The 26,318-nt window shown below is 47.2% G+C and overlaps 1 protein-coding gene across 2 annotated transcripts; it reads right to left on the bottom strand.

The window, feature by feature from the left end:
* Positions 1 to 219: 219 nt before the first annotated feature.
* Positions 220 to 24,755, bottom strand: RBBP5 (RB binding protein 5, histone lysine methyltransferase complex subunit). 2 transcript variants are annotated; one of them, XM_074527912.1, is made up of 14 exons: positions 24,506 to 24,755; positions 23,968 to 23,993; positions 22,461 to 22,633; positions 21,519 to 21,659; positions 19,304 to 19,466; positions 16,840 to 16,949; positions 16,585 to 16,704; positions 15,671 to 15,824; positions 15,488 to 15,559; positions 12,096 to 12,213; positions 9,585 to 9,654; positions 8,270 to 8,499; positions 6,152 to 6,346; positions 220 to 2,414 (listed from the first exon to the last, which is right to left on the bottom strand). In XM_074527912.1, the coding sequence occupies exons 1-14, from the start codon at positions 24,522 to 24,524 to the stop codon at positions 2,389 to 2,391; spliced, it is 1,617 nt and encodes a 538-aa protein (XP_074384013.1). In that variant the 5' UTR covers positions 24,525 to 24,755; the 3' UTR covers positions 220 to 2,388. The 2 variants fall into 2 exon arrangements, with proteins under 2 accessions (XP_074384013.1, XP_074384012.1); XM_074527911.1 differs by having other exon boundaries at positions 222 to 2,417; positions 24,506 to 24,754.
* Between the last annotated feature and the right edge of the window lie 1,563 nt (positions 24,756 to 26,318).

Genomic DNA, 26,318 nt, shown 5'->3' with positions numbered 1-26,318 from the left:
GATTGGTTTGGGTGGGAAGGGACCTCAAATCCCACCCATTCCACCACCCCAGGGTGCTCCAAACCTCGTCCAGCCTGGCCTGGGACATTCCCTGGGTTTGGTTTTACTCCTCTCCCTTCACTAAAACCAACAAAAAATACCCTAAAAACCCCAAACACGGCGTGTTTGAAAGATTTACAAATTCCAACACGACAGAAATCCCCAACTTTTCCATGAAAAAGCCAAGATTTACCTGTGGGTTTTAGGAAATGGAAGGAACCTCTTTATTTACAAACACAGAACCACCACCGCTGCAGGAGCTGCTCCAATATTGTACAAAACCAGGGAATAAATCAGGAAATAAAATAAAATAAAATAAAATAAAATAAAATAAAATAAAATAAAATAAGGATGGGAATAACCAGGAAATAAAATAAGGATGGGAATAAACTAGGAAAGAGAATAAGGATGGGAATAAAGCAGGAAAGAAAATAAAATAAGGATGGGAACAAAGCAAGAAAGAAATTAAAATAAGGATGGGAACAAAGCAGGAAATACAATAAAATAAAGACAGGAATAATCAGGAAATAAAATAAAATAAGGATGGGAATAACCAGGAAATAAAATAAAATAAGGATGGGAATGAATCACAAATAAAATAAAGATGGTAATAAAGTGAGAAATAAAACAGAGATGGGAATAAGGCAGGAAATAAAATAAAATAAAATAAAATAAAATAAAATAAAATAAAATAAAATAAAGATGGGAATAGCCAGGAAATAAAATAAAGTAAAATAAAATAAAATAAAATAAAATAAAATAAAATAAAATAAAATAAAATAAAATAAAATAAAATAAAATAAGGATGGGAATAGCCAGGAAATAAAATAAAGTAAAATAAAATAAAAAAATAAAATAAAATAAAATAAAATAAAATAAAATAAAATAAAATAAAATAAAATAAGGATGGGAATAAAGTAGGAAATAAAATTAGGATGGGAATAATCAGGACAGAAAATTAGGATGGAAACAAACTGGGAAATAAAATAAGGATGGGAATAAAGCAGGAAATGAAAGAAGGGGATAAACAAAGGCATTTACACTGTACAGAGGGGAAGCTGAGTTTGGGGGCATCCAATGCTTTCACCCAACCTGCACAACCTTGGCCTGGGCATTTTTAATTTGGTGGGTTTGGCACAGCAGAGTCACCCCACAAGCAAAAAGAACCAAAAATAAAAAGGAATTTTACACTCGTGGTCATAAAATTTCCCCAAATGTCCCCAAAGCTGGGAATGAAAAACATCAAGTTTTGAAAAATTTCAAAACCTCTCATTTCCAAATGTTTTCTCTCTTCCTCATTTTTACACCTGCACGGCTCTGGCTGCAAATTTGTCGTTTTCCTTCCTGCTTTTTGTGTCTGCAGGAAATTTAATTTAATTAAATTTAATTTATTTAATTAATTTAATTAAACAGCTCCTGATAATCCCAATAATTCCACCTGGGGGAACACTGAGAGCAACGAAACTCCAAAGTCTGGAGGGAAAAAAAAGGGATTTAGGAATGAAATTTCCTTTGATCAGGATGTTGGTGTGGGATAAGAGCCAGGCTGTGAGTGCTGGACAGGGAAATGCCATTCCCATTCCTACAGGAATTCCTGAAGGAATAAAAAATTGGGAATGATCTCCCAGATTTTATTTTAACCCAGAAGTGGGAAAAATGGAAACCTTTGGGAAAGTTCTGCTTCAGTTCTGACAAAAAAATTGATTTTTGTTTTATCAAGGAGGAGCCTGGATATTCCTGAAGGAGGAATTCCCAGGGAAGAGAAAGAACAAAACCATTGGAAAGGACAGGAAGAGCTTTGGGAATCACAGGCTGGGAAAAAAAAAAAAAACATTGGAAAATTACTTTTTTTTTATCTAAAGCTGCTCCTTCTGCCACTGGAAAAACAAACACAAAACCAAAGCAGATTCCAGAGGGGCCTCAGGAATTGGAAATTTCAATTTCCATTGGAAATTTCCAAATTTCAATTGGAAATTCCTGATCAGCAGCTCTGCCCTGGGAAAAGCCAGGCTCGGAGATTTAGGAATTCCCAGCTGGAAAAGGAGGCAGGAGTCAGTCAGGAATCCAAACTCACACTTCGGGCTGTTCTTCCATCCAGGAATGCTGAGAAATTTTGGGAGATAAAAGGTGGAGAGAGGCTCTGGAGTGGGCAGGGAAGGGGCTCAGGTCACTTTTGGGACGGGGATTTGTCCCCAAAAATTCCCAGCTGGAGCTGCTCCCTCTTGCAGAGTCATTCCTGCCCCCAAATCCACTCCCTGAAATCCTTGGAATTCAGTCTGTGCCAGTCCTGCCTGGGAATTCCAGAATTTTCCACCGAGGGAGGAAAGGAGAAGGGAGGGAGGGGAATCTTCATAGCAGCTCGGAGATGGCGCCGCCTGCTGGAGAGAGCAGAGAAGGGCGGGTGAGGGCGGCACCGAGAGGATCCGAAACGCTGAGAGAGCAACGGGGGGAGCAGGGGAAAAATGGGGAATGTGGAAAAAAATGGGAAATGTATATAAAAAATGGGAGATGTATATAAAAAATGGGGAATGTATAAAGAAAATGGGAAATGTATATATGAAAATGGGAGATGCAGGGGGAAATGGGAAGTGCAGGGAGAAATGGGAAATGAAAATGAAGGGCAAAATGGGAAAATGGGAAATGCAGGGGGAAATGGGAAATGGAGGGAAAAAAATGGGAAATGTATAAAAATGGGAAATATATATAAAAAATGGGAAATGCAGGGGGAAATGGGAAATGCAGGGGGAAATGGAGGGAAAAAAATGGGAAATGTAGGGGAAAAATGGAAATGCAGGGGGAAATGGGAAATGTATAAAAAAATAGGAAATGTATATAAAAAATGGGAGATGCAGGGGGAAATGGGAAATGAAAATGAAGGGGGAAAATGGGAAATGGAGAGGAAAAAATGGGGAATGTATATAAAAATGGGAAATGTATAAAAAAAATGGGAAATGTATAAAGAAAATGGGAAATGTATACAAAAAATGGGAAATGTAGGGGAAAAATGGAAATGCAGAGGAAAATGGGAAATGCAGGGGGAAATGGAGGGAAAAAAATGGGAAATGTGTAAAAAAATGGGGAAATGTATATAAAAATATACATTGGGAATACATATATATATATAAAAAAAACATAAAATGGGAAATGTATATAAAAATGGGAAATGTATATTAAAAAATGGGAGATGCAGGGGGAAATGGGAAATTAAAATGAAGGGGGGAAATGGGAAATGCAGGGGGAAATGGAGAGAAAAAAATGGGAAATGTGTAAAAAAAATGGGAAATGCAGGGGGAAATGGAGGGAAAAAAAATAGGAAATGTATATAAAAAATGGGAGATGCAGGGGGAAATGGGAAGTGTAGGGGGAAATGGAGGAAAAAAATGGGAAATGTATAAAAAAATGGGGAATGTAGAAAAAAAGGGAAATGCAGGCAAAAAAATGGGAAATGTAGGGAAAAATGGGAAGTGCAGGGGGAAATGGAGGGGAAAAAAATGGGAAATGTATAAAAAAATGGGAAATATAAAAAATGGGAGATGCAGGGGGAAATGGGAAATGAAAATGAAGGGGGAAAATGGGAAATGCAGGGGGAAATGGAGGGGAAAAATGGGAAATGTGTAAAAAATGGGAAATGTATAAAAAAAAGGGAAATGTAGGGGAAAAATGGAAATGCAGAGGAAAATGGGAAATGCAGGGGGAAATGAAGGGAAAAAATGGGAAATGTATTAAAAAATGGGAAATGTAGGGGAAAAATGGAAATGCAGGGGAAAATGGGAAATGGAGAGGAAAAAATGGGAAATGTATTTAAAAAATGGGGAATGTATAAAAAAATGGGAAATGTATAAAAAAATGGGAGATGCAGGGGGAAATAGGAAATGGAGGGAAAAAATGGGAAATGTATAAAGAAAAGGGAAATATATATAAAAAATGGGAGATGCAGGGGGAAATGGAGGGGAAAAAATGGCAAATGTATAGAAAATGGGAAATGTATAAAAAAATGGGAAATGTAGGGGAAAAATGGAAATGCAGAGGAAAATGGGAAATGCAGGGGGAAATGGAGAGAAAAAAATGGGAAATGTATTAAAAAATGGGAAATGTAGGGGAAAAATGGAAATGCAGGGGAAAATGGGAAATGGAGAGGAAAAAACGGGAAATGTATTTAAAAAATGGGGAATGTATAAAAAAATGGGAAATGTATATAAAAAAATGGGAGATGCAGGGGGAAATAGGAAATGGAGGGAAAAAATGGGAAATGTATAAAGAAAAGGGAAATATATATAAAAAATGGGAGATGCAGGGGGAAATGGAGAGAAAAAAATGGGAAATGTATAGAAAATGGGAAATGTATAAAAAAATGGGAAATGTAGGGGGAAAATGGAAATGCAGAGGAAAATGGGAAATGCAGGGGGAAATGGAGGGAAAAAAATGGGAAATGTATAAAAAAATGGGAAATGCAGGATCTGAGGGAAAAAATTAACGCCATCAAACCAATCAAAATAATTTGAATTTAGGGCCACCACAAAACTGTGGAATCCTTCATTTTTCCCCAAAATATTTCCTGATTTCTGCAGGATCTGAGGGAAAAAAATTAACGCCATTAAACCAATCAAAATAATTTGAATTTAGCGCCACCTCAACACCACAAAACTGTGGAATCCTTCATTTTTCCCCCAAAATATTTCCTGACTTCTGCAGGATCTGAGGGAAAAAATTAACGCCATCAAACCAATCAAAATAATTTGAATTTATTAATATCAACTAAAATATTTCCTGATTTCTGCAGGAGCTGAGGGAAAGAATTAAACCAATTAAAATAATTTGAATTTAGGACCACCACAAAATTGTGGAATCCTTCATTTTCCCCATTTCCTGATTTCTGCAGGATCTGAGGGGAAAAAATTAACGCCATCAAACCAACCAAAATAAATTGAATTTAGCGCCACCTCAACACCACAAACACCCAGCACACACAAATCACCCCATTCATTTTCCCATGCGCAGAACTCGATTTTATCCCAATTTCTCATTCAAAAAACACCAAAAAAAGCAAATTTTGCCTCCAAGCTGAGCGGGGAGGGAGGGATTTGGGGGGCTCTGAGGGTGAGGGGGTGACAAAGCAAAGCCACCATGGGGTGACACTGCTGAGGAGAACATAAGTGGCCCGAAGTTTAGAGTCCGGCTGCTGAGGGCCAAAGGCCGACGCCCCTCTGCAATTCCTGGCCTGCACCCTTGGGTGTCTGAGGGCCTCGGGCTGTGCTGGCTGCGGACTGGCTCACTCCGCTGGGATTGGGGAGGAACGGAGCTGACCATTTCCCGGGGGTTAAACATCGGTTTATTGAAGGTGATGCCGGATCCAAACACCGGGAAACCAACCGGGAAAAAGTTTTTTTTCATAGGGGGTGAAACAGGATTATAAAGGAGGGGTGCAGAGGGGGGCATATGTGGCCCGAAGTTTAGAGTCCGGCTCACTGAGGGCGAAAGGCCGACGCCCCTCTGCCATTCCTGGCCAGCGCCCTTCGGCGTCTGAGGGCCTCGGACTGTGCTGGCTGTGGACTGGCTCACACCGCTGGTATAGGGGTGGAACGGAGCTGACCATTTCCCGGGGGTTAAACATCGGTTTATTGAAGGTGTTGCGGGATCCAAACACCGGGAAACCAACCGGGAAAAAGTTTTTTTCATAGGGGGTGAAAGCAGGATTATAAAGGAGGGGGGTGGGTACAGGCGGAGCCAACCGGGAAAGGTGAGGGGATGAATTTCACAGAACTGACACTCTATGGAGACCAATAATCAAAAGGTAAAGGAGGTGTCCTGGGACCCCAGCCAGCCACCATCTCTAGAGAGGAGAAGGTTCTCGAAACCTGGGAGGAGAAAGGGAGTGATTGACTGGGCCCAAGGAGGAAACAACTTTCACTGATAAGGGAAACCAGGGGAGGAGCAATTACACATCGGCAACTATGAATAGCGGTTGCTATAGCAACTTAGCTGACAGGCTAGCACTGGCGGGAAAAACTGGGGGGACGAAACCATTTTACACATAATAGGGGGAAACAATACATAAATTGGGGGAATAACACAAGAAACTTAACAACACACTACCACATGACACCGTCCTTACCTGTCAGGGGCTGGCCCAGCTCCGCCTGCACTTTGCCCTTGGCCGCTCCTTCCAGAGGCAAAGCCCCTCTGTCCCCTTTGTAGAGTTTCGGTTTAAATGGAGAATCTTTGTCTTTACCTTTTGATCCTTTGGGCCTGCCCGCCTGCTTCTTCTTGGATTTACCGTCGCCCTTCACGCCCAGCAGCGGGTGCACCTCTGGGTGAGGGGAAAATGGGGGGAAATTCAGGGTTTGGGGTGAGTTAAAAGGCTGAAATGTTGGGATTAGATCCCCTCCTAATACCCAAAAAATACTAAAGATCTAAACCCTTGGGATTGGATCCCTACCAATACCCAAAAACCCTGAAATCCTCATCAGATCCCTACCAATACCCTGAAATAAACCCTGAAATAAACCCTGAAATGTTGAGATTAGACCCCTCCTAATACCCAAAAAATCCTAAATATCTAAACCCTTGGGATTGGATCCATACCAATACCCAAAAACCCTGAAATCCTGACCAGATCTCTCCCAACACCCCAAAACCATTGGGATCAGATCCCTCCAAATGCCCCAAAACTGTGAAATTCTAGATCAGATGCCTCCCAACAACCTAAAAACCTTGAGATTGGATCCCTCCCAACACCCCAAACCCTTGGGATTAGATCCATACCAATACCCAAAAACCCTGAAATGTTGAGATCAGACCCCTCCTAATACCCCAAAAATCCTGTAGATCTAAACCCTTGGGATTAGATCCATACCAATACCCAAAAACCCTGAAATCCTCATCAGATCCCTCCCAATAACCTAAAAACCTTGGGATTGGATCCCTACCAATACCCAAAAACCCTGAAATGTTGAGATCAGACCCCTCCTAATACCCAAAAACCCTAAAGATCAGACCTGTCCCAAAACCCTTGGGATTGGATCCCTACCAATATACCCAAAAACCCTGAAATGTTGGGATCAGACCCCTCCTAATACCCAAAACCCCAAAAATCAGACCCCTCCCAAAATCCTTGGGATCAGATCCCTCCCAATGCCCCAAAACTGTGAAATCCTAGATCAGATGCCTCCCAATAACCTAAAAACCTTGGGATTGGATCCCTCCCAAAACCTCAAACCCCTCAGGATCAGATCCCTTTCAAAACCCCTGGAAACAGACCCCTCCCAAAATCCCAAACCCCTCGGGATCAGATTCCCTCCCAAAACCCCAAATATCTCGGGATCAGACCCCTCTCAAAACCCCAAACCCCCTCGGGATCAGACCCCTCCAAATGCCCCAAAATCCTTGGGATTGGATCCTTCTCAATGCCATAAAACCCCTGGGATCAGATCCCAACACCCCAAACCCCTCAAGATCAGATCCCTCCCAATGCCCCAAAATCCTTGGGATCAGATCCCTTCCAAAACCCCTGGAAACAGACCCCTCCCAAAATCCCAAACCCCTCAGGATCAACCCCCCAACACCCCAAACCCCTCAGGATCAGATTCCCTCCCAAAACCCCAAACCCCTCGGGATCAGTTCCCTCCAAATGCCCCAAAATCCTTGGGACTGGATCCCTCTCAATGCCATAAAACCCCTGGGATCAGATCCCTCCCAAACCCCAAATCTCTCGGGATCAGACCCCTTCCAACATCCCAAAACCCTAGGGATCGGATCCCTCCCAAAACCTCAAACCCCTTGGGATCAGATCCCTCCTAAAACCCCAAAACCCCTGGGAACAGATCCCAATCACCCCAAACCCCTCAGGATCAGATCCCTCCCAAAACCCCAAATATCTCAGGATCAGACCCCTCTCAAAACCCCAAACCCCTCAGGATCAGATCCCTCCCAACATCCTAAAACCCTTAGGATTGGATCCCTCCCAACACCCCAAACCCCTCAGGATCAGACCTCTCCAAATGCCCCAAAACCCTTGGGATTGGATCCCTCCAAATGCCCCAAATCCCTCAGGATCAGACTCCCCATCAAAACCCCAAATACCTCAGGATCAGATCCCTCTCAAAACCCCAAACCCCTCAGGATCAGTTCCCTCCAAATGCCCCAAAATCCTCGGGATTGGATCCCTCCAAACGCCCCAAACCCCTCGGGATCAGATCCCAATCACCCCAACCCCCTCCTCCCTCGCACCCACCGTCATTGGGGACTCCCTGCAGCTCGATGGTGGTGGTTTTGGGTTTTTTCTTGGGGTTCTGGGGCCCGTCCGAGGAGCCGGGCCGCTTCTTGTCGGGGCCCAGGGCGTCGTCGGGCAGCGCCCCGGGCAGGGCCTCGGGCGGGGGCCCATAGGGGTTCTCCTCAGGATCCTCCACCTCGGGGGCGATGGGCAGGTACAGCAGCGCCCGCGCGTCCTCCAGCTCCTCGTCACTGCGGGGGCATGGACAGAGCGGCTGGGGTGGGGGGTTGGGGTTTGGGATGGGGGTTTTGGGGTTTGGGATGAGGATGGTGGGGTTTGGAACAGGAAATCTGGGGTTGGGATGGGAATTTTGGGGTTTGGGATGGGAATTTTGGGGTTTGGGATGGGGAAGGTGGGGTTTAGAATGGGATTTTTGGAATAGGAATTTTGGGGTTTGGGATGGGAGTTTCGGGGTTTGGGATGAGGGTTTTGGGGTTTGGGATGAGGATGGTGGGGTTTGGGAGAGGAAATTTGGGCTTGGAATAGGGTTTGGGATGGGAGTTTTGAGGTTTGGGGTGGGGATGGTGGGGTTTGGGATGGGGGTTTTGGGGCTTGGGATGGGGACGGTGGGGTTTGGGATGGGAGGTTTGGGGTTTGGGATGGGAGTTTTGGGGTTGGGATGGGAATTTTGGGTTTGGGATGGGAGTTTTGCGGTTTGGGATGGGAGTTTTGGGATGGGAGTTTTGGGGTTTGGGGGAGTAGGGACAGGCAGGGTGGGGTTTGGGATGGGGATGGTGCAGCTTGGGATGGAGATGGCGGGGTTTGGGATGGGAGTTTTGAGGTTTGGGATGGGAATTTTGGGTTTGGGATGGAGATGGCGGGGTTTGGGATGGGGATTTTGGGTTTGGAATGGGAGTTTCGGGTTTGGAATGGGAGTTTCGGGTTTGGGATGGGAGTTTTGGGGTTTGGGAGAGGTATTTTAAGGTTTGGGATGGGGATGGTGGGGTTTGGGATGGGAATTTTGAGGTTTGGGACGGGAATTTTGGGGTTTGGGATGGGAATTTTGGGTTTGGAATGGGAATGTTGGGGTTTGGAATGAGGTTTGGAATGGGGTGTGGGATTGAATTTGGCATTTGGGAATGGGAATTTTGGGATTTCTAACAGGAATTTTGGGTTTGGGACGGGAATGTTTAAAGGGAATGCTGTGGTTTAAAAAGGGAACGTTTGGTTTCGTAAAAGGAATGTTTAAAGGGAATGTTGTGGGGCATAAAGGGAAGGCTCTGTGGAGGTTAATTAGTGCTCATTAACGAGTTCCAGGCTCAGGGTGTCTCTCCACCTGCTGCAGAAGGCGGCGATGGGATCCACGCTGGTCACGTCCACCTCCTCATCCTCTGCAGCATCTGCACCTGGGACCAGGGAAAATGGGAATTACAGGTGGGAAAAACACCTGGGACAGCAGAAAATACCCTGGAGAATTTCCTGTCCCAGCAGGAAAAAACCCCAAAAAACCCCACTGAAATATTTCCTACTGTGGCACAAAACGAGCCTAAAATAATTCAAATTAAAGCAGAAAACAAACTTAAATATTTCCTATTAAAGCAAAAAATAAATCTAAAATATTTCCTATTATAATAAAAAACAAGGCTAAATTATTCATATCAAAGCAGAAAACAAACTTAAATATTTCCTATTAAAGCAAAAAAAAAATCTAAAATATTTCTTATTATTGCACAAAACAAGCCTAAAATTATTCATATTAAAGCAGAAAACAAACTTAAATATTTCCTATTAAAACAAAAAAACAAATCTAAAATATTTCGTATTATGGGACAAAAAAAGCCTAAAATTATTCATATTAAAGCACAAAGCAAACTTAAATATTTCCTATTAAAGCAAAAAAACAAATCTAAAATATTTCCTATTATTGCAAAAAACCAGCCTAAAATTATTCATATTAAAGCACAAAGCAAACTTAAATATTTTCTATTAAAGCAAAAAACAAATCTAAAATATTCCCTGTTATTGGACAAAATAAGCCTAAAATAATTCAAATTAAAGCACAAAGCAAACTTAAATATTTCCTATTAAAGCAAAAAATAAATCTAAAATATTTCCTATTATTAAAAAAACCAGCCTAAAATTATTCATATTAAAGCACAAAGCAAACTTAAATATTTTCTATTAAAGCAAAAAACAAATCTAAAATATTCCCTGTTATTGGACAAAATAAGCCTAAAATAATTCAAATTAAAGCACAAAGCAAACTTAAATATTTCCTATTAAAGTAAAAAATAAATCTAAAATATTTCCTATTATTAAAAAAACCAGCCTAAAATTATTCATATTAAAGCACAAAGCAAACTTAAATATTTCCTATTAAAGCAAAAAACATTTCCTATTACTGCACAAAACATGCCTAAAATAATTCAAATTAAAGCAGAAAACAAACTTAAATATTTCCTATTAAAGCAAAAAAACAAATCTAAAATATTTCCTATTATTGCACAAAACATGTCTAAAATTATTCATATTAAAGCAGAAAACAATCTTAAATATTTCCTATTAAAGTAAAAAATAAATCTAAAATATTTCCTATTATTAAAAAAACAAGCCTAAAATTATTCATATTAAAGCAGAAAACAAACCTAAAATATTTCCTTTTAAAGCAGAAAAAAACCTAAAATAATTAATATTAAAACATTGCTAAAATCCAATTAATTAAATTATGGGAAGTGCTTTTATAGGAAGCATTAATGAGGAATAATTCTCATTTCAATTATTTTTCATATTCCAGGATTTTAATTTTTTTTCTCCTGGATTTTGGGCACCACCACGTGGCCAGGGAGGATCCCAGGGAGGTTGAGAATTTCCGGGGATATTTTGGGAATTTTTTGAGAACTTTTTGGGGAATTTTGGAGATTTTTTGGGGGAATTTTTTGGGAATTTTTGAGATTTTTTGGGGAATTTTTTGGGAACTTTTCAGATTTTTTGGGGGGAATTTTTTGGGAATTTTTGAAATTTTTTGGGGGGAATTTTTTGGGATTTTTTGAGATTTTTTTGGGGAATTTTTGAGATTTTTTTTTGGGAATTTTTGAGATTTTTGGGGGAGTTTTTGGGAATTTTTGAGATTTTTTTGGGGAATTTTTTTGGAATTTTTGAGATTTTTTGGGGGAATTTTTGGGAATTTTTGAGATTTTTTGGGGGAATTTTTTGGGAATTTTTGAGATTTTTTGGGGGAATTTTTGAGATTTTTTTGGGAATTTTTTGGGAATTTTTGAGATTTTTGGGGGAATTTTTGAGATTTTTGGGGGGAATTTTTTGGGAATTTTTGAGATTTTTTTGGGGAATTTTTTGGGAATTTTTGGGAATTTTTGCGATTTTTTTGGGGGGAATTTTTTGGGAATTTTTGAAATTTTTTGGGGGGGAATTTTTGAGATTTTTTGGGGGGGAATTTTTTGGGAATTTTTGAGATTTTTTGGGGAATTTTTTGGGAATTTTTGAGATTTTTTGGTGGAATTTTTTGGGGAATTTTTTGAGAACTTTTTGGGGAATTTTTGAGATTTTTTGGGGGGAATTTTTTGGGAATTTTTGAGATTTTTTGGGGGGGAATTTTTTGGGAATTTTTGAGATTTTTTTTGGAGAATTTTTTGGGAATTTTTGAGATTTTTTGGGGGAATTTTTGGGGAATTTTTGAGATGTTTTTGGGGAATTTATGAGATTTTTTGGGGGGAATTTTTTGGGAATTTTTGAGATTTTTTTGGGGGAATTTTTTGGGAATTTTTGAGATTTTTTGGGGAATTTTTTGAGAACTTTTTGGGAATTTTTTGGAGAATTTTTGGGGCAGCACCTGTCTGCTCTGGCTCGCTCTTATCCTCATCCTCAATATCAAATTCTGATTCCCTCTCCTCATATTCCACATTTTCATCCAACTCCTTGAAATCAGGGGCGAAAGCACTCCAGTTTTCCTGAAAAAAATAACAAAAAAGCAGTTTTAATATAAAAAAACCAGCATTGAATTCCTGAAATTTTGAGGAATTAAATCCTGGAGGGATTTAAAATATAGATGGGTGAAGAAGAAAGTTGGGAATGGCTGGAATTGGGGATCTTTTTCCAACTTGATTTATTTTGTGGATTTGCAATCTTGTTGAAATACAATTAAAAATTGAGGAAAATCCCATAAAAAATCAAAGAATACACATCCACCTGGATCACTCGTGGAATTAAAGGAGGGAACAATTCCACAGAAAATGTCCCTGGGATGGAATTTAAGGATGAACCCAAAGCTAAGCTGGAGCTTTGAGCTTGAAATTCCAAATTAAAATGAAGCAGGAGAGCCCAAAAATGTGATGGAATGGGAATTTTTCAAGGATTTCAACACATGAAAAAATTGATTCCAGGGGAAATTATGGAATTATGGATTTCCAGGTGGGTTTGGGTGGGAAGGGAGCTTAAATCCCATCCCATGGGCAGGGAAAATTCCCACTATCCCAGGGTGCCTTTTTATCCATTTTTATCCATTTTTATCCATTTTTATCCATTTTTATCCATTTTTATCCATTTTTTTCCATTTTATCCATTGTCCAACCTGGTCTGGGACGCTCCCAGGGATGGAGCAGCCACAGCTCCTTTGGGAATTCCATCCCAGCCCCTCCCAGGGATGGATTTATTCCCAAAATCCCACCCAAACCAGCACAGGGAACCTGGAATGCTTTGAGTTGGAAGCTCCACTCAAACTTTTCCCTATCCCAGGTTGCTCCAAATTTCCTGGGACACTTCCAGGGATGGCACAGCCAAAATTTCCCTGGACAAGCCCATTCCAGACCCTACTTGGGACACTTCCAAGGATGGAACAGCCAAAATTTCCCTATTCCAGACCCTGTTCCCAAGGGAATGACCCCAAACCCTCACTCAGCACTTGGTTCCAAACCCATGAAATCCTGGAATGCTTTGGGTTGGAAGGGATCACCAGCTCCACACTTTTCCCTATCCCAGGTTGCTCCAAATTTCCTGGGACACTTCCAGGGATGGAACAGCCAAAATTTCCAGACCCTGTTCCCAAGGGAATGACCCCAAACTCTGACTCAGCACTTGGTTCTGAGCCATTAAATCCTGGAATGCTTTGAGTTGGAAGCTCCAAACTTCTCCCTATCCCAAATTGCTCCAAATTTCCTGGGACACTTCCAAGGATGGAACAGCCAAAATTTCCCTATTCCAGACCCTGTTCCCAAGGGAATGAGCCCAAAGCCTCACTCACCACTTGGTTCTGAGCCCATGAAATCCTGGAATGCTTTGTGTTGGAAGGGATCACCAGCTCCACACTTTTCCCTATTTCAGGTTGCTCCAAATTGCCTGGGACACTTCCAAGGATGAAACAGCCAAAATTTCCAGACCCTATTCCCAAGGGAATGACCCCAAACTCTGACTCAGCACTTGGTTCTGAACCATGAAATCCTGGAATGCTTTGGGTTGGAAGGGATCACCAGCTCCACACTTCTCCCTATCCCAAATTGCTCCAAATTTCCTGGGACACTTCCAGGGATGGAACAGCCAAAATTTCCCTATTCCAGACCCTGTTCCCAAGGGAATGAGCCCAAACTCTGACTCAGCACTTGGTTAAATCCTGGACTGGTTTGGGTTGGAAGGGATCACCAGCTCCACACTCCTCCCTATCCCAGGTTGCTCCAAATTTCCTGGGACACTTCCAGGGATGGCACAGCCAAAATTTCCCTGGACAAGCCCATTCCAGACCCTGTTCCCAAGGGAATGACCCCAAAGCCTCACTCACCACTTGGTTTTGAGCCCATTAAATCCTGGACTGGTTTGGAAGGGATCACCAGCTCCACACTTTTCCCTATCCCAAATTGCTCCAAATTTCCTGGGACACTTCCAAGGATGGAACAGCCAAAATTTCCCTATTCCAGACCCTATTCCCAAGGGAATGACCCCAAACTCTGACTCAGCACTTGGTTCTGAGCCCATGAAATCCTGGACTGGTTTGTGTTGGAAGGGATCACCAGCTCCACACTTTTCCCTATCCCAGGTTGCTCCAAATTTCCTGGGACACTTCCAGGGATGGCACAGCCAAAATTTCCCTATTCCAGACCCTATTCCCAAGGGAATGAGCCCAAACTCTGATTCACCACTTGGTTAAATCCTGGACTGGTTTGGGTTGGAAGGGATCACCAGCTCCACACTATTCCCTATCCCAGGTTGCTCCAAATTTCCTGGGACAGTCCCAGGGATGGAACAGCCAAAATTTCCCTATTCCAGACCCTGTTCCCAAGGGAATGAGCCCAAACTCTGACTCAGCACTTGGTTCTGAACCCATGAAATCCTGGACTGGTTTGTGTTGGAAGGGATCACCAGCTCCACACTTTTCCCTATTCCAGGTTGCTCCAAATTTCCTGGGACACTTCCAGGGATGGCACAGCCAAAATTTCTCTGGACAAGCCCATTCCAGACCCTACTTGGGACACTTCCAAGGATGAAACAGCCAAAATTTCCAGACCCTATTCCCAAGGGAATGAGCCCAAACCCTCACTCACCACTTGGTTCTGAGCCATTAAATCCTGGAATGCTTTGGGTTGGAAGCTCCACACTTCTCCCTATCCCAGGTTGCTCCAAATTTCCTGGGACAGTCCGAGGGATGGAACAGCCAAAATTTCCATGGACAAACCCCTTCTAGACCCTATTCCCAGGGGAATGAGCCCAAAGCCTCACTCACCACTTGGTTCTGAACCATGAAATCCTGGAATGCTTTGAGTTGGAAGCTCCAAACTTCTCCCTATCCCAGGTTGCTCCAAATTGCCTGGGACACTTCCAGGGATGGAACAGCCAAAATTTCTCTGGACAAACCCCTTCCAGACCCTATTCCCAGGGGAATGCCCCCAAACCCTCACTCACCACTTGGTTCTGAGCCCATTAAATCCTGGAATGCTTTGGAAGGGATCATCAGCTCCACACTTCTCCCTATCCCAGGTTGCTCCAAATTTCCTGGGACACTTCCAGGGATGGCACAGCCAAAAATTTCCCTATTCCCAAGGGAATGAGCCCAAAGCCTCACTCACCTCTTGCTTCTGAAACATTAAATCCTGGACTGGTTTGGGTTGGCAGGGATCACCAGCTCCACACTATTCCCTATCCCAGGTTGCTCCAAATTTCCTGGGACACTTCCAGGGATGGCACAGCCAAAATTTCCAGACCCTATTCCCAAGGGAATGAGCCCAAAGCCTCACTCACCACTTGGTTCTGAGCCCAGATGGAAACCACCCCGCTGGAGATGGAGGCGATGATCGGCCGCACCGGGTGCCACTGCAATCAACGAGGAGACCAAACAAACCCCTTAATTAGCAAACATGAGGAATTGTGCCAGCTGCATTCCCACCTCCCAGGGATCTCCCCAGGGGCTGGGGATGTGCTCACTGCCACGTCCAGGAGCAGCTCCCCGCGGGTTCCGTGCAGGATCTTCACCAGGTTGCCGATGCTCTTCTCCCAGATGTAGAGCGCGTGCTGCCGCGCCGAGCCCGCCACGATGTACTCGCCGTCCCCCGAGAAGCAGCACTTCTTCCAGGGGGTCCTGCAGCCAGGGAAACAGGGATGAGAATGCCTTGAGGTTTAGCTTTTGTGGTTTTCAGATTCTGGGCTGATTTTATATTTAAGGAGTTTTTTTTGTGGTTTTTTTTATTATTTATTTTTAAGCTTTGTAGTTTGTGTTTTAGCTTTTCTGTTCTTCAGATTCTTTCCCAAACCCATCCCCATGCCCCAAATCTGTCCCAGGCTGTCCCCAAGCCCAGCCCTGTCCCCAGCTGTCCCCACCTGTTGACCAGGTCCTGCAGTTTCTGCATAAGCTCGGGCTCACTGTCCCCACATCCCTGCCCTGTCCCCAGGCTGTCCCCAAGCCCAGCCCTGTCCCCAGCTGTCCCCACCTGTTGACCAGGTCCTGCAGTTTCTGCATAAGCTCGGGCTCACTGTCCCCACATCCCTGCCCTGTCCCCAGCTGTCCCCAAGCCCTGTCCTGTCCCCACCTGTTAACCAGGTCCTGCAGCTTCTGCATGGGCTCAGGCTCACTGTCCCCATATCCCTGCCCTGTCCCCATGCCCAGCTCTGTCCCCAGGCTGTCCCAGGCTGTCCCCAGCTGTCCCCACCTGTTGACCAGGTCCTGCAGCTTCTGCATGTGCTCGGGCTCACTGTCCCCATATCCCTGCCCTGCCCCCAAGCCCTGCCCTGTCCCCAGCCCTGTCCCCAGGCTGTTCCCAAGCCCTGCCCTGTCCCAGGCTGTCCCCATGTCCTGCCCTGTCCCCAGGCTGTCCCCAGCCCTGTCCCCAGGCTGTCCCCACCTGTTGACCAGGTCCTGCAGTTTCTGCATGGGCTCGGGTTCGCCGTCGCGGCCGCAGGTCAGGATCTCCCGCCCGTCGTACACGCGGATGATGCGGTCGGCCGTGTTGATCAGGAAACAGCTGCACCAAAACGGGGACAGATCAATGAAAAACCAATCGATCATCAATCAATCAATTACAAATCCCGTCCTGTGGGAGAACTGGGGGGGGTTTGAGGAGCTCTCTGCAGTTTTGGGGTCCCCCCGGGGCGCTCACCTCCCTTTGCGGGCGAACTCGATGGATTTAATGGCCGTGGTGTTGCTGGTCCCTGTGGTCACTCTGAAGGAAGCAACAAGATCCTGAGTGTCTGTTTTTAAGACCAAGATCTGAAGATTGAGCAGACAGAGAACAATCAGTGGCTTCACCTGCAACAGAACCCTGGGAGCCCACCCGGGGACACTGCAGGAGCTGCTGAGACAGAACGGCCAGGGAAACATCCCAAAAATGGGTCAGAACCAAAAATCCCAGAATCCCTGAAGCTGGAAAACTCCAGGATCCTCAAGCAATCCCTCACCTGTTCCCCAAACCCATCCCTGTGCCTGTCCCTGTTCCCCAAACCCATCCCTGTGCATCTCACCTGTTCCCCAAATCTATTCCTGTTCCTCAAACTCATCCCTGTGCCCCAAATCCCTCCCTGTGCTCCTCATTGATCCCCAAATCCATCCCTGTACCCCTCACTTTTCTCCCAAATCCATTCCTGTTCCCCAAACTCATCCTTGTTCCCAAACTCAAACCTGTGCCCTTCACCTGTTCCCCAAACCCATTCCTGCTCCCCAAATGCATCCCTGCACCTCTCACCTTTCCCCCAAATCTATTCCTGTTCCCCAAACCCATCCCTGTGCCAGTCCCTGTTCCCCAAACCCATCCCTGTGCACCTCACCTGTTCCCCAAATCTATTCCTCTTCCTCAAACTCATCCCTGTGCCCCAAATCCATTCCTGTTCCCCAAATCCCTCCCTGTGCTCCTCATTGATCCCCAAATCCATCCCTGTACCCCTCACTTTTCTCCCAAATCTATTCCTGTTCCTCAAACCCATTCCTGTGCCTGTCCCTACTCCCCAAACTCCTCCATGTGCACCTCACCTGTTCCTCAAATCTATTCCTGTGCCCCAAATCCATTCCTGCTCCCCAAATCTCTCCCCATGCCCCTCACCTGTTCCTCAAACCCATCCCTGTTCCCAAACCTAAACCTGTGACTGTCTCTGTTCCCCAAACTCCTCCCCGTGCCCCTCAATGCTCCCCAAACCCATTCTGGCTCCCCAAACCCCTCTCCACACCCCTCACTCCTCCCTGTGCCCCTCACTGCTCCCCAAACCCCTCCCTGTACCCCAAACCCCTCCCTGTGCCCCTCAATGCTCCCCAAACCTTTCCCTGTGCCCCTCACCTGTTCTCCAAATCCATCCCTGTTCCCAAACCTAAACCTGTGACTGTTTCCCAAACCCCTCTGTGTGCCCCTCACTGCTCCCCAAACCCCTCCCTGTGCCCCAAATCCCTCCTTGTGTCCCTCCCTATACCCCAAACCCCTCCCTGTACCCCAAACCCCTCCCTGTGCCCCCCAATGCTCCCCAAACACTTCCCTGTGCCCCTCACCTGTTTGCCCCTCACCTGTTCTCCAAATCCATCCCCGTTCCCAAACCCAAACCTTTGCCCCTCAATGCTCCCCAAACCCCTCCCTGTGCCCCAAACCCCTCTCCACACCCCTCATTGCTCCCCAAACCCATTCTGGCTCCCCAAACCCCTCCCTGTGCCCCTCAATGCTCCCCAAACCTTTCCCTGTGCCCCTCACCTGTTCCTCAAACCCATCCCTGTTCCCAAACCTAAACTAGTGACTGTCTCTGTTCCCCAAACCCCTCCCTGTGCCCCAAACCCCTCTCCATGCCCCTCACTGCTCCCCAAACTCCTCCTTGTGCCCCAAACCCCTCCCTGTGCCCCAAATCCCTCCTTGTGCCCCTCCCTATACCCCAAACCCCTCCCTGTGCTCCTCACTGCTCCCCAAACCCATTCTGGCTCCCCAAACCCCTCTCCACGCCCCTCACTCCTCCCTCTGCCCCTCACTGCTCCCCAAAGCCCTCCCTGTGCCCCAAATCCCTCCCTGTTCCCCTTACTCCTCCCCAAACCCATCTCAACTCCCCAAATCCCTCCCTGTGCCCCTCACTGCTCCCCAAACCCCTCTCCACACCCCTCACTGCTCCCCAAACCCATTCTGGCTCCCCAAACCCCTCCCTGTGCCCCTCACCTGTTCCTCAAACCCATCCCTGTTCCCAAACCTAAACCTGTGACTGTTTCCCAAACCCAAATCTTTGCCCCTCACTGCTCCCCAAACCCATCTCAGCTCCCCAAACCCCTCCTTGTGCCCCTCACTCCTCCTCAAACCCATTCTGGCTCCCCAAACCCCTCCCTGTGCCCCAAATCCCTCCCTGTTCCCCTCACTCCTCCCCAAACCCATCTCAGCTCCCCAAACCCCTCCCTGTGCCCCTCCCTGCTCCCCAAACCCCTCACTGCTCCCCAAACCCCTCCCTGTGCCCCTCACCCCTCGAGATGCCCAATCCCCACCCTGGGCACCCAGTGCCACCCCCCAAACCCCGACCCCCCCCATTCCCAGCGGGCATTCCCGCCGCTGCCCGGCCTGGCCCTGCCCTGGGGGCTGCCAGGGGTGCCCGGGGGGCCGGGCAGGGGCTGACCTTGCCCTTGGCATTGCCAGTGTAGATGTATTCCCCGCGGCGGTCGAACGACGCCACCACGTTGAGGTCGGAGTCGTCGTCCACGGGCAGCACCACGTGCTTGGAGTCCGACAGCGTCAGCATCACCGGCGCCGACTTCATGGGGCACACCAGCACCCTGTTCCTGAAACGGCAGCACAGCTGGGAATTCCTGCTCCTCTGGGAGGGGATTCCATGGCTAGAACTAAAAAAACATCGAGCTGGATCGAGGAATTCAGGATATCTCAGAGGATTTCCAGCAAAAAAAGCATTGAGCTGGATGGAGGAATTGAGGAGATCTTGGGAAGGGTTTCCATGGTTAGAGCAAAAAAAGCATGGAGGTGGATCAAGGAATTCAGATTTTGCAAAGGGTTTCCACAGCTAGAGCTAAAAAACATTGAGCTGGATTGAGGAATTCAGATTTTGGGAAGGGTTTCCATGGTTAGAGATAAAAAAGATCGAGCTGGATCAAGGAATTCAGATCTTGGGAAGGGTTTCCATGGTTAGAGCAAAAAAAGCATGGAGGTGGATCAAGGAATTCAGGAGATCCTGGAAAAGGATTTCCAGCAAAAAAAGCACTAAGCTGGATCGAGGAATTTAGAATTTTGGGAAGGGTCTCCATGGTTAGAGCAAAAAGAGCATCGAGCTGGATCAAGGAATTCAGGATATCATGGAGAAGGATTTCCAGCAAAAAAAGCACTGAGCTGGATCGAGGAATTCAGATTTTGGAAGAGTTTCCATGGTTAGAGCTAAAAACCATTGAGTTGAATCAAGGAATTCAGGAGATCCTGGGAAAGGATTTCCAGCAAAAAAAGCACTGAACTGGATGGAGGAATTGAGATGTTAGGAAGGGTTTCCATGGTTAGAGCTAAAAAACATCAAGCTGGATCGAGGAATTCAGATTTTGGGAAGGGTTTTAGAGCAAAAAGAGCATGGAGGTGGATCAAGGAATTCAGAATATCTCAGAGAAGGATTTCCATCAAAAAAAGCACTGAGCTGGATGGAGGAATTGAGATGTTAGGAAGGGTTTCCATGGTTAGAGCGAAAAAACATCGAGCTGGATGGAGGAATTCAGATTTTGGGAAGGGTTTCCATGGCTAGAGCTAAAAAGCACCAAGCTGGATCAAGGAATATCTTGGAATTTGGGAGATCTCAGAAAAGGATTTCCATGTCTAGAGGAAAAAAAGCATGGAGGTGGATCGAGGAATTCAGGATATCATGGAGAAGGATTTCCAGCAAAAAAAGCAATGAGCTGGATGGAGGAATTGAGGAGATCTTGGGAAGGGTTTCCATGGTTAGAGATAAAAATCATTGAGTTGAATCAAGGAATTCAGGAGATCCTGGAAAAGGATTTCCAGCAAAAAAAGCACTGAACTGGATGGAGGAATTCAGGAGATCTTGGGAAGGGTTTCCATGGTTAGAGATAAAAAACATCAAGCTGGATTGAGGAATTCAGATTTTGGGAAGGGATTCCATGGCTAGAGCTAAAAAGCACCAAGCTGGATCAAGGAATATCTTGAAATTTGGGAGATCTCAGAAAAGGATTTCCATGTTTAGAGCTAAAAAACATCAAGCTGGATCAAGGAATTCAGGAGATCTCAGAGAAGGATTTCCAGGCAAAAAAAAGCACTGAACTGGATGGAGGAATTGAGATGTTAGGAAGGGTTTCCATGGTTAGAGCGAAAAAACATCGAGCTGGATCGAAGAATTCAGATCTTGGGAAGGGTTTTAGAGCAAAAAAAGCATGGAGGTGGATCAAGGAATTCAGGATATCTCAGAGGATTTCCATCAAAAAAAGCAATGAGCTGGATGGAGGAATTCAGATTTTGGGAAGGGTTTCCATGGTTAGAGCAAAAAAAGCATGGAGGTGGATCAAGGAATTCAGGATATCATGGAGAAGGATTTCCAGCAAAAAAAGCACTGAGCTGGATGGAGGAATTCAGATCTTGGGAAAGGTTTCCATGGCTAGAGCTAAAAACCATTTCTTCTCCATCTCTGAGTTTGTGCAGGAATATTAAACCCAAGGACACATTTCCACAATGACTTCCAAGAGCTCCCTCCCATCCTGACCCTCCCAAAAACCCAAAACCAACACAACCTCCCAGACCAACAATTCCACTTGAAAACCTCAAGAAAACCCCAAAATCACCATTTCCACCCCACTGGGAGCATCCCAGTCCCTTCCCAGGGCACTTACTGGTCCCGGGGGTGGTACTGGACCTTGAGGATGGGCGAGGGGAAGCGGAACCTCTGGTCACAGTCCCCGGACAGCACATCCCACTGGGACACGATGTTGTCGGTGGAGGCGCTGACCAGCTTGTGCCCATCGCGGCTCCAGCTGCGGCACGGCAGGGAACGCACAGGAAATGGTATTTTTCAAAGGTTATGGGGGGGAAAGGGAGTCAGGGAATGCACAGAATGGTTATTTCTTGAAGGTTATGGGGAAAAGGAGCCCAGGGAATGCACAGAAAGTTTATTTCTTAAAGGTTATAGGGGGGAAAGGGGATCAGGGAATTAATTCCCAAAAATGTTATTCCTTAAAGGTTATAGGGGAAAGGAGTCCAGGGAACGCACAGAAAGGTTATTCCTTGAAGATTATAGGGGGTCAGGGAATGTGGGTTTTTGGGATTTTAGGGAATTTTGGGATCCCAGCTCACCAGAGGGAGCACACGGGCTGGATGTGGGATTGCTGGGATGTGGGATTGGTGGGATGTGTGTTTTTGGGATTTTAGGGAACTCAGGGATCCCAGCTCACCAGAGGGAGCACACCGGGTGGATGTGGGTGGGATTGCTGGGATGTGTGTTTTTGGTATTTTAGGGAATTTTGGGATTCCCAGCTCACCAGAGGGAGCACACGGGGTGGATGTGGGATTACTGGGATGTGTGTTTTTGGGATTTTAGGGAATTCAGGGATCCCAGCTCACCAGAGGGAGCACACCGGGTGGATGTGGGATTTTAGGGAACTCAGGGATCCCAGCTCACCAGAGGGAGCAGACAGGGTGGATGTGGGATTTTAGGGAATTTTGGGATTCCTGCTCACCAGAGGGAGCACACGGGGTGGATGTGGCATTGCTGGGATGTGGGATTGCTGGGATGTGTGTTTTTGGGATTTCAGGGAATTCAGGGATTCCCAGCTCACCAGAGGGAGCACACCGGGTGGATGTGGGCGCTGATGATCTTGGCGATGCCGCGCGTCAGGAAGTCCCAGATGACGATGCGCCCGTCGTTGCAGCCCACGGCCAGCAGCGTCCCCCAGCGGTTGAAGGTGCACGTCAGAGCCATGCTGATACAGTCCAGGGTCCCGTCCGCCTCCTGGGGGACAGCGGGGACAGGGTAGGGACAGCACCGGGACAGCGTGGGGACAGCGGGGGACAACGTGGGGATGGCATGGGGACACTGTGGGAGAGCAAGGGACAGGGTGGGGACAGTGTGGGGACAGTGTGGGACAGTGCGGGGACAGCGTGGGGAGAGTGCAGGACAGTTTGGGGACAGTGCAGGGGACAGTGGGGACAGCACTGGGACAGCGTGTGGACAGCGGGGACAGTGTAGGATACAACGTGGGGATAGCATGGGGACAGTGTGGGAGAGCATGGGACAGTGCGGGGACAGCATGGGGACAGCGGGGGACAACGTGGGGATGGCATGGGGACACTGTGGGAGAGCATGGGACAGGGTGGACACAGGGTGGGGACAGTGTGGGGATGGCATGGGGACACTGTGGGAGAGCATGGGACAGGGTGGGGACAGTGTGGGAGAATGTGGGACAGTGCGGGGACAGTGTAGGGTCAGCACGGGGAGAAGGTGGGGACAGTGTAGGGACAGCGTGGGGAGAGTGCAGGACAGTTTGGGGACAGTGCAGGGCACAGTGGGGACAGGGTAGGGACAGCACTGGGACAGCGGGGAACAACGTGGGGATGGCATGGGGACAGTGAGGGAGAATGTGGGACAGTGCGGGGACAGTGTAGGGACAGCAAGGAGAGTGTGGGGACAGTTTGGGGACAGTGCAGGGGACAGTGTGGACAGGGTAGGGACAGCGCTGGGACAGTGTAGGGTCAGCATGGGGAGAAGGTGGGGACAGTGCAGGGACAGTGTGGGGAGAGTGCAGGACAGTTTGGGGACAGTGCAGGGGACAGGGTAGGGACAGCACTGGGACAGTGTGTGGACAGCAGGGGACAACGTGGGGATAGCATAGGGACAGTGTGGGAGAACACGGGACAGGGTGGGCACAGGGTGGGGACAGTGCGGGGACAGTGCAGGTAGTGTGGGGACAGCATGGGGACAGTGCGGGGACAGTGCAGGTAGTGTGGGGACAGCATGGGGACAGTGTGGGGACAGTTTGGGGACAGCACAGGCAGTGTGGGGACAGCGCAGGGACAGCATGGAGAGAGTGCGGAACAGTTTGAGGACAGCGTGGGGACAGCGTGAGGACAGCACAGGACAGTGCAGGGGACAGTGCCTGGCCAGGACCCGTCAGACACGGTGACACCCAGTGACACCCGGCCAGACCCGGCCAGACAAGGTCAGACTCAGTTAGACCTGGTCAGACCCAATTAAACCCACTCAGACCCAGCCGGCCCAGGTCAGCCCCGGCTCAGGCCGCCCCCACCGGGGGATGCTCGGGGGATGCCCGGGGGCAGCGCCGTTACCTCGGGGTAGTTCTGGCCGAAGGACTCTGCGAAGGAACGGGAAAGCGGCGGCTGAGCGAGAGGCGGCCCCGCCGAGCCCGCTCCGGTACCGGCACCGGCCCTCCCCATATTCCCGGTGCCGCCGCTGCCGGGTCCAGCCCAGCCCCGCTCCCGGTGCCGCCCCCGCTCCCTCCTCATTTCCATTCCATTCCCAGCCGCGCCTCCCTCGCTCCCGTTCCCGTTCGCACTGGGCAGCTCCAGGTTCGTGGTGCCGCCGTCCCGCCCCCGTTCCCTCCCCGCTGCCTCCGGTCCCGCAGTGCCCGCTCCGGTTCCCGTTCCCATTCCCATTCTCGCTCCCACTCCTGTTCCTTTCCTGCTCCCGCTCCCGTTCCCGCTCCCAGTCCGGTTCCCTCTCCCGCTCCCCTTTCCCCATTCCCGCTCCCTCTCCCCCTCCCCATTCCCCGTTCCTATTCCCGTCCCCATCCCCGCTCTCACTCCCCGCTCCCGTTCCCTCTCCGGTTCCCATTCCCCGTTCCTGTTCCCATTCCGGTTCTCGCACCGAGCAGCTCCAGGTTCATCGCGCCGCCGCCGCCGCTCCCGCTCCCTCCGCTCCCGTCGCCGAAGGACCCCGCGGGGGCCTGCCCGGCGCCGCGCCTCGCCGTTCGCCGGCCCAACCGCCGCTGCTTTCCCCCGCTCCCGCCGCGGCTCCCGGCGCTTCCCGGGCCGGCTCCGCCCGCTCCTCCCGGCGGGCTCAGGGAGCGGCGCCGCTCGCTCCCGGTGCGGCGGCGGCGCCGGGAATGGGCGGCGGCGATCAGGCAGAGCCGCGGGCAGCCCCGGCGCGGAGCGCGGAATGGGCCGGGCGGGCCCCGCGGCCGCGCAGGAAGGTTCCGGGAAGGGGGAGCGGTAATAAAGTAGCACCAGTAATTAAATTAATTAAAATAATTTTTATTCTAATAATTAACTGAAATACCAGGGAAAAGCTGGGCCCTTGCTGGTATTGCCTGGATTTTTACTGGAAAGGACTGGCTGCTTTTGGAAAAAAGGAAAGAAAAAATAAAATAAAAGGAAAGAAAAAATAAAATAAAAGGAAAGAAAAGGAAATAAAATAAAATAAAATTTAAAAATAATTAAAATTACAAAATAAAATATAAAACATCGAACAATAAAAAATATAAAAAATATTAAAAATAAAGAAAAATAAAGAAAAATTAAAACAAAAATAAAATAATAAAAATATAAAAAAATAAAATAATTTAGAAAATTAAAACTAGAGAAAAAATAAAGAAAAAATAAAATAAAATAAAGAAAAAATAAAATAAAATAAAATAAAATAAAATAAAATAAAATAAAATAAAATAAAATAAAATAAACCCTGACTTGAGGGATAAAAAGCTGTGGAATCTCCCAACACCAACTCCAGGCAGGCACAGAAAATAAACTTGGGATACCCCAAAATCCCTGCCAAAAAATTCCACCGGGAAATTCCCAAAAACCCGGCAGAGAATTGTGGGGGTGGACTCGCAGGCACAGAGCTCGGCCTTCATCCCCCTTCATCATTCCCGCTCCTCTGGCGCCATCCCGAGGCCATTCCCGCTTCTCCAGGGGATTTTCCTCAGAGCCATTCCTGCTCTCCAGATGATTTCCCTAAAAGCCATTCCCCAATTTCCAGAGCTTTTTTCCGAGACCACTCCCACTTTTCCAGAAGATTTCCCTCAGGGCCATTCCCACTTTTCCAGAAGATTTCCTCAGAGCCACTCCCACTTTTATCGAGCTTTTCCCTGAGGGCCATTCCCATTTTTCAAGAGGTTTTTCCTGAGGGTCATTGCCAAATTTCCACAGGTTTTTCCTGAGGGTCATTCCCACTTTTCCAAAGGTTTTTCCTGAGGGCCATTCCCACTTTTCCAAAGGTTTTTCCTGAGGGCCATTCCCAAATTTCCACAGGTTTTTCCTGAGGGCCATTCCCATTTTTCCAGAGGTTTTTCCTGAGGCAATTCTCATTTTTTCCAGAGGATCTACACAAATCCACCCTGGAATGCCAAAACAGGGGTTGGATCCATAAAATTTCCACTCTGGAATGGCAAGAGAGAGGATGGATCCATCCAAATCCACTCTGGGAATGCCAAAACAGGGATTAGATCCATAAAAACCATTCTGAGAATGCCAAGACAGGGATTTGATCCATAAAATTCCCACTCTGGAATGGCAGGAGAGGTTGGATCTGTCCCCATCCCACTGGGAATTCCAGCATATATCCCCCCCAGGTGCAGAAAATAAAACAAAAAAAAGCCATTTTTGATTTTTCTTTCCTCCATAAAAAGCTCCTGAATCCATTTTATTGCACAAAGAAAGGAAAAGATTCCCACTGAAGCCAT

Source organism: Zonotrichia albicollis, chromosome 28 (assembly GCF_047830755.1).
Source record: "Zonotrichia albicollis isolate bZonAlb1 chromosome 28, bZonAlb1.hap1, whole genome shotgun sequence".
Classification (NCBI taxonomy): domain Eukaryota; kingdom Metazoa; phylum Chordata; class Aves; order Passeriformes; family Passerellidae; genus Zonotrichia; species Zonotrichia albicollis.
This window is presented reverse-complemented; position numbering and strand designations above follow the sequence as displayed.

Bases quoted from the DNA above. Each gene is read 5' to 3' on its own strand.
- RBBP5 (XM_074527911.1), bottom strand. The intron at 8,500-9,584 runs GTGGAGAGACAC...ATGCCCCCGCAG, and splicing joins ATCGCCGCCTTCTGCAGCAG to TGACGAGGAGCTGGAGGACG. The intron at 6,347-8,269 runs GTGGGTGCGAGG...CCCCTCACCCAG, and splicing joins GCAGGGAGTCCCCAATGACG to AGGTGCACCCGCTGCTGGGC.